At 44.8% G+C, this 8690-nt stretch overlaps 1 protein-coding gene across 8 annotated transcripts in view; it reads right to left on the bottom strand.

Annotated features, from left to right (window-relative positions):
- LOC106804986 (single-stranded DNA-binding protein 3-like) overlaps positions 1-8690 on the bottom strand; it is a 92880-nt gene that overhangs the window by 16123 nt on the left and 68067 nt on the right. For all 8 annotated transcript variants that reach the window (XM_014806418.1, XM_014806422.1, XM_014806419.1 and 5 more), the window contains 3 exons: positions 3650-3704; positions 1650-1773; positions 119-176 (listed from right to left, as the gene is read on the bottom strand). In XM_014806418.1, the coding sequence (XP_014661904.1) occupies positions 119-176; positions 1650-1773; positions 3650-3704 (237 nt within the window). The remainder of the gene's footprint in view (positions 1-118; positions 177-1649; positions 1774-3649; positions 3705-8690) is intronic.

The following is an 8690-nucleotide window of genomic DNA, read 5'->3' as shown; positions in this document are numbered from 1 at the left end:
GGAGGAGGAGGGAGGAGGAGGGAGGAGGAGGAGAAGGTGGAGGAGGTGGAGGGGTAGGAGGAGGAGGAGGTGAAGGAGCCAACGGGAAAGGCTGCACACGTGATGGCAGGGAACCTACCGATGACGTGTTTGGTGCCCATCCTCTTGGTCCGCCTGGACCAGGCCCTGGCCCTGCCCTGCAAAATAGAGAGATTCGGTCGTTAGACTATGAGACAGTAAAAAACTAACGGTGCTAATAGGTTAATGGCATGGATTTATTATCAAATAAATACCCGTTGATACGAGATATAGAGACAGTGATTTTCCGTTTCAAAAAATTCCGTTTCAAAGTAAAAAAAAAAATGGAAATTCCGTTTTGCCATAGAGATTGTACACACCAAAAATGCAAAATTCCGTTTACATATATTTGCATGAAAAAAAGGTATTTGGTCACAGACTGACATTTGGGTTGGCACTGAAACAGAGGGCTTCCAAAATACGTAATTGTAAGTCATTTTGCTCTGAAACTTGTCTGAATGTAAACCATATCACTACCAATGCTATTGTCGACGTTTTTTTAATGATTTTATTGAAATTTCCAATATGTTCAAATTACGTTTTCCGCATTTTTCCGTTTGAAAACATTTTGTCCGTTTCCGTGTTTTCCGTCCGTTTTCCGCGATTGCGGAAAATCACTGTCCCTAGAGATAGTTTTCAAACCACCCTTTGTTTGTTGTTGGAAAAATTAGATGCAGCACCCTAAAAATCGCAGCTGCGAACACTAGGTAAAAACAGCAGTTCAACACGTAAATTCAAAAGTCACATATCAAACGAGTTAATCTAAGATTATAATACCATTCACTGAAATTCTGTGCTCTCACGATGCATTTTGGGACGTATCTTGAGAAAATTGTTTTAAATAAGGCAAATTGACTAAAATAAATAAATAAATTATAGATAGCTATTTTTGTGAAGAACTATATGGGGCAAGGTTGGGAAAGGGGAGAGTGGTGATAGCAACCCCACCATAACAAGGCAATAAAAAACCTGACTATTACACCTGTTACACCATCCGCGTTTTAACTTGCTACCCCGTCGGCACAATGGCCTGAGTGACACATTGAGGTTTGCCATCGACTAACTGCGGCTTCGCTACCAAGAATGCAAAGCAAATACTATCGTGCTACCAGTTGTGTTGTACCTTTCGGGCAAAGAAATCAATCAGTGACACGCAATCTCTTACCTAGCATGCAGCCCCCCCTGACCCCCGGTGACGGCGACATACTGGTGAAGAACTTCAGGGGCAGAAATTAGTTTGAAAATTTACAGGCCAGCCGGGCCTGTAGGTAAGGAATTTTACAGGCCGCCAGGCGATGTTCAGCCCGCATCATTCCCCGGATACCGCAGCATTTAAAAAAAAATAAGACTGAAATTTGACATTTTTACAATGGTTTATTTACAGTAATACAAAGAACATATTCAGTGACTACTAGTGAGCGATACTGCGGTAACTTTTCATCCTCGCCGCCGTTCCGTGGACGGTTTTGCATGCTGGGGGTGGATTTTCTACAAGCCCGTCGGGCATGCTAGTAGTAGAAATGTCAGGCCCGAGCCTTAAAATACGGGCATCGGGCCCTCGGGCCCGTTAGGATTTCGATCCATGGACTTACATGGACATGGGAGGCATGACTCCTGGTCCCATCTGTTGCGGCCGCATGCCGTAGCTTCCCGGGTTCATGCCGGGTCCGGGGCCCATGGCCCGCGGATGACTCATCCGAGACATGTGATTCATCCCTGCCAAGAAAAATCAACGACGAGGTCAATGACGAGGTCAACGATGAGGTCAACGACGCTGGAACCACATGCGTGATTACCTCAGGCAGACATGAGGGGATGTCATCTCCCAAATACGGGTCACAGGTAAACAAATTATGCCGAATTTTAGTACAGGTAAGTAAGTAAGTAGTAAGTAAAAACCTTATTTAACGACGGTAAAACATGTTATGTACAGACACAAGCTCAACAATAAGAAGTAAATTAATACAATGTAGTAGACAAGCTATTTTGATAAAGTTGACAACCAGAGCTGCCAACATTGACCTATGTGTAATAGAAATTTGAATCCTTACAAGCAGGAATTTTCTTCACCAAGTGAGAATCTTGGGTATAATATCAGCTACACATCGATTAAGGAATAAAATACAATCATATGCATACTCAATTTATTGTAACAACAAACACAAAGATATAGGCATAGACTAAGAATATGATACAGGCTATGAGAACAAAAATAATACAACATACACAATCATTGGTCGAGTCACCACCCCTGGACTAATGAGAGCGCGTGTTACGTTCCTTGGAAGTATATATATCAACTTCCATGGCCACTTCCATGGCAAGAGTGACAACAATTCTCTAGGCAGTTTTTACATCGAGATTGAATTATTTTGTACTCATAATGGTCCAAAATCGTAGTAAAATGTGAGTGAATCATAATGGCGGAATCATAGGCTAAAATCTTACAAATTTTGCCAAAATCAGAAGCATTGGCAACTCTGGACAACTATTAAAATGAAAAATGAAAACAGACAGTTTTAATGAAGAAGTAGAATGAGAAGAAGTTGAAATTTGATTCCTAGCATGTACACATTGATTTCAATAACATCTTTGACAAAAACGTAAGATTGCCCATGGCAAGTTGAAGGTAAATTGATGTAAATCAGCTGACAGCGTTAAAAATCCATGAAATGCAAAGCCTTGCCAACAATGAACACCCTCGCTGTTAAGGTCAATACACGGTACTTCATCTATTATCTACACAAAAAGGCCAAGTGAAACTTATGCCAAGCTTCTTATTTGTTATCTAATGTAAAAGGTATACCCATAACTTTTCCATCACCGAGGAACGAGCAAATGCGATACGAATTTGATACATAAAACACCAAAACAGAACAAGTAAATTCCATGGCAAACTCCCACACCAAACAATCCAACACTCGCTGGTTTAATCTCACTATTTTGTGTATATCTGTGAGATCCTTGGCAACGTAAAACAGAAGATGTTGTGAGAACTAACGCACACACATATGCGCCGCAGCACGCTTTACTCGATCCTTTACTCTGTTCAACTTAATTGTAGGGAAATCGGTACCAACGTTGGGGAGGCGTACTATTGCTAATGGGGCACAGGTAAATGACTACAGACTTGTTCACTGCTTCGCTTCAGCACATAGATGAGGGAAGAATGGGAACGGAACATATAGGTAGGAAGAGTGGGAAAGGAACATAGTTGGGGAAGGATCAAGAGAGAGTATAAATGGGGAAAGAACGGGGAGGGAACACACATAAGAGAAGGAAGCGGGCACTAGTGATTTGTTCCCTGCAAGATGGGGGGAAGGATCAGGTCAGGGCATAGATGGATAGGGTTAGGGTGAACAGAAGAATGGGGAGGGTAAATAGAAGAGACAGGGATGGAACATAAATGAGGGAAGAATGGTGATGCAACATAGATAAAGGGAAACATGGGGACGGAACATAGATTGGAACAGAATGGGGAATGGAACATAGATCGGTGAGGTACAGGAAGGAAACGTAAACGCATAGGGAGAGGACAAAGGTAAATAAATAAATAAATAAGGAGAATGGTATGGACAGGCAAAAATCTTACCCTGCCGTGGGTCCATGTTGTTTGGCATCATCGGCTGCGGTATACTTCCTGGGGGCTGAAATATACGAACACAACATTATTTACGAGTCATCCCTCATATAGCAAAATCTCTCTCCATATACAAATTAGCCGTCGCCATAGCGATAAATAACCCGCATACACCATTACAACGGCCGCACAATTTACAGCCGATGTCGCCTGTCTGGTCCTGCATAGAGATATTATTTAAGCCCTGTAACTCGACCAAACCTGCACCACTAACTTTTCAGAGGAGGAACTGATCAGTGGAGGATAGACAATTTGATGACAGTTACGGCATTGTCGTTTTTCACTCTGACAAGCCCATCGTATGATTAGGACACGACCACAGTCACGTAGCCACCCATGATCTCATGCGTACGTATAAATTCGACGGCCACCGCTTGACGGTGTCCTCCGCAAGTCTTGATCATTGAGTGTCAGCAAGGCCCAGTATCGCCAACTGTCGTACACCGTAACACATGCAGCACATATCAGCAAAGCCCGGTCCCATGTACACTGTTGCCATGGCAACTAAACAGTGCGAAATGCATGGGAATTCCGTGACAACAAAGTTGTTTTTCCCCCTATAACGACGGCGGCAAAGCGAAACATGCAAATATCTCTGGAAGTCTAGAGCACACGGAATTGTGCATATTGCCCCAAGTCAATACACACCGAGTGATAACGCCATGCCTGTCCCACGTGTCTACACGGGCTTAGCAAGTTGTCTAACTCATAATGTACCACTACTGAAGATTAACGCGTTTATTCTTCGAAATGCTCTGTAATCAATATCATTAATATAACTAGAAAACATCTAACGATAGAAAATGCCTCTTTTAGACATATACCCTGTTGATATGTGCACTATTGGCATGTTTTTATCTCACGATCACCTTTTCTTTTGCGATGTTCAAACACTAATTACTACATACTGAATTTGATTAATGTCATAAAATTGTTCTAAAACCTTTAACTATAAATTTGTATGACCAAGAAACGTCACTGCACTTTACTGGAGAAACAAACTGCAATTCATCTTCACACAAGTAAGGCTCATAGGGTCTATGTCCCCCAGGGTACTGCCGGAACGTACCCTGGTAACTATTTGATATGGTTAGGGTTAGGGTTAGGGTTAAGGTTAGGGTTAGGGTTAGGGTTAGGGTTAGGGTTAGGGTTAGGGTTAGGGTTAGGGTTAGGGATAGGGTTAGGATTAGGGTTAGGGTTAGGGTTAGGGTTAGGGAGTAGGCGTAGGCGACTCCCTAGACTCGTTAGTGGAGTAGGCGAGGTACGGTCCAGCATATTAGATAGTGTTACAATACTGATACACGTACTGTATTTAGAGTTATGTTAGAACACCATGCTTTATTATCGAGCACCTGGTGGGATACAGATCTAAGCACGCACGAGGTAAGAAGAGGCCTTCTGCCACATGGCAGTGCCTTATATACGCTAAGCCTCCTATAGTTCACACCAGGTGGCGTCGGCGTAACAAACGCTCAGGTGTTTGTTTATAACAACATGTGTTGTGACATCCTTCCTCTTTATAAAATAACACGTACGATGTACAGGTGATATAGATGCCAAATAAAGTAGAGACGTTATACATTGAGAAAAATAGATGAATGGGTCTCAAGGCATTATCAACCAAATTATAATAAAATAAACAACATTAGCCCTTTTACAAATTCATACTAAAGATATAAGGCTACCACAACGTCGTTACAACTAAACTCACATCGTTACTTATTCTTTAATGTCACTACCACATCACCATTACATATTTACAGGTGATAGCTTCTTTGCTATCTACTCGTCCCCATAACGCTTTGGTTTCTTGACCGTCCGCCCGGATCTGGTTCTGGCTGGACTGATGGACGTCATTGGTGGTGGTCGCCGGAATGGCTGCTCCTGTTCCTCTACGTGTGGCGGTGGCTCAGTAGGCTCAGCTGTCGGTCGCTCAGCTGAGACAGGACTCTCCAGTCGTCTCTGCACCGGTTGAACAGCAGGACTCTCCAGTTGTCTCGGGCTCTCTGTAGCCGTGACTTCTGTAGTTGCTGGTGAGCAGAGGTTGTCCGCTCTCTCTGCTGATCGCCTCAAATGGACACGGTTTCTACGATAAGTCCCAGTGTTGGTCTGTACCACGTAATCTCGGCCAACACCATCACCTTGTATGGTAACACAACCCTTAACCCATTTTTTTCCCCCTGGGGCAGGCTGTACCCGTACTACATCACCTTGCGACAACTCTCTTAGATCTTTTGCAGACTTATTATAATAATCTGCTGCCGTGTGCTTTAGTAGGGTGATCCTCTCCCTCTCGCAGTCATGCAGTAGACCTCGGGGATTGAGTAGAGCTGCAGTGGTGGGTAGCAACGTCTTTGTACGCCTACCAAAGATTCTTTGTGCTGGCGACGATCCTACTCCCTGGGTTGGAGTGTTCCTGAAGTCCAGAATAGCCAGGTAAGGATCAGATTTTGCCATCTTCGACTTCATAATTAGATTCTTGATCGTCTTCACCGCATTTTCCACTTTACCGTTACTCTGCGGATATCGAGGAGATGAGGTGTTATGCTCAAAACCCCACTTCCTGCTAAAGTTTGCAAACACATCACACGAAAACTGTGGGCCGTTGTCACTCACGACAGAATCCGGTATCCCGTGGCGTGAAAACTGTGCCTTTAGCTTCGTGACAACCGTTTCTGCTCTGGTATCCTCCAGATAATCTACCTCAATAAAGTTTGAGTAGTAATCCGCAGTGACGAGGTAATTCAACCCATCGATATAGCACAGATCTGTTCCCACTGTAGCCCATGGCCTACCAGGCACATCATGTGGCACTAACGTCTCCTTCTGCTGCTTCCTGGGCATCGAGTTGCAGATTTCACATGCAACAATGAAATCGCGAATTTCCGAATTCATTGCTGGCCAATACAGGCACTCTCTAGCCCGCCTCAGGCAGCCTTCAATGCCAACATGTGAGCTGTGTATCTGGTCCATCATTTCCCTTCTCATTGAGTTGGGAATTACCACGCGGTCACCCTTCAAGATGATTCCGTTGTGCACCGACAACTGGTCTCTTAGACTAAAATAGTGCTTGATATCTCCCGGCACAGTATCTTTCTTCTCGGGCTAACCCTCGAACACAGTAGACTTAAGTACACTCAAGTCGCGTTCAGTAGCAGCCCGGATTTGTTCGAGTTTACTTTCTGAAATTGGCAGGTAACTCAGCACATTGACATTATTCAGGTACTTCTCGAAGCTATCCAGTTCAGGATCTCCTGGAACATATGCTCTACTCAACGTATCCGCCAGGTACAAGGTAGGGCCAGGTTGGTATTTCAACTCTATGTCATATCCTTGTAGCTTTACCAACATGGTTTGCAACCGTTTCGGTGCCGCATGAAGCGGTTTTTCCACAATGTTCTCCAGTGGTTTATGGTCGGTCTGTACCACAAACGGCCCTCGATATACGTACTGGTTGAACTTGGTAACTCCAAAGACACAGGCAAGGAGCTCTTTCTCGATCTGTGCGTATCGAGTTTCTGTGTCTGTAAGGGCTCTGCTTGCAAAAGCGATGGGTTGCCCCTTCTGCATAAGCGCCGCACCTAACCCTTTCTCTGAAGCATCACACTGCACTACCACCTCTTCTCTTGGGTCAAAATACCGAAGCACCGGCTGCTCCGTAATGGCAACTTTCAGCTCTCTAAAAGCTTGTTCCTGCCTTTCCTCCCAATGCCATTCAATGTCCTTTTGTGTCAGCACCCTCATTGGCTCCACCAAAGCACTTAGTTTGGGTACAAACTTGCTAAGGTAATTCGCTAGGCCAAGAAGTCGTCTGACAGCTGGTACATCCCGAGGGGGTGGCATCTGTTCCACTGCTCTCACTTTTTCTGGTCTGCCATCAGCCGCGACTAGTGAGTAGGTGCCCAATATATGCGCTTTTGTCTGCCTGAGCTTCATTTTTCCCAGTTTAACTCAGTTCTTCTGCTGCACCGCTGTAAGAACGCACGGACATTGAGTCATGATGTCCAGAGCCTCTTCCATAGTGTCTCCTACACCTTGCACTAGCACATCATCGCGATGCTTCTCACGCCGGGCAAGCCTTCCAGTGCCTCGCGCTGTCGTTGATATTCCTCAGGTGCCGGTTTTATTACGAACGGCATCCGGAGCCTCCGATATCTTCCAACGGCGTATTGAACGTGGTGAGATATGAGCTGTCCAATCCATTGCAACGTGCCAAACCCATGTTTAGCATCGAACAGACTGAAGACCTTCACTCCACTCATATTCGGGAGCACATCTTCAATGGTGGGAGTAAGTAGTGGCTGCGCTTCAGTGCTTTGCTAAGTCTTTTAGGGTCTAAACAGATGCCAGTTTACCATTAGACTTCTTACTACCACAAGACTCGAGAACCAGTCGGTTGGAGTGTACCTTGGCAATAATGCTCGTCTTCACCATGTCTTCCAGCTCGACTCTTAATGCTTCTCAGTGCTATCGGACACGTCTTGGCGATGAACTACATGTGTACTGACGTGTCTATTTCAAGGTGGCAAGACCCCGGCAACCTTCCGGTACCCTCAAACACATCCTGAACTCCTCCATAAGTACTCCTTCATGAGAGGAACTTTCGAACTCTCACGTGTCTCCACCTTCATAATGTTCTCGTGTTTATTTCTACAACTGTATCTGCCTGGGCTGCCGAGACACCAAAGAATTGGGACACAGCTTCTCTTGAACACAACACAGGCTACTTTATACTTGCATCATTTTTGGGGTTGATCATTTTCACGCCAACACTCACCCAGAGTTGTAATGTGCCCGGCCCCCATCGTAAGGTAATGAGCACGCCTCACGTGTGTTCTGATCAATCTCAGAAGTTGTTGTTGGAGAGCACTTCAGCTGGAACTATTTGCAGGTGCCTCCGCTGTCGATTGAAAACGTACAGCTGCCAACCCAGTTGACAACATGCGAGCAAACACTTTCTCTCACCTCTCCGGTCGACTGTCCTTACCGTCCA

This window comes from Priapulus caudatus, unplaced genomic scaffold (genome assembly GCF_000485595.1).
Source record: "Priapulus caudatus unplaced genomic scaffold, Priapulus_caudatus-5.0.1 Scaffold95, whole genome shotgun sequence".
Lineage (NCBI taxonomy): Eukaryota > Metazoa > Priapulida > Priapulimorpha > Priapulimorphida > Priapulidae > Priapulus > Priapulus caudatus.
The sequence above is the reverse complement of the archived record's forward strand: the minus strand, read 5'-3'. Positions and strand labels throughout refer to the sequence as shown.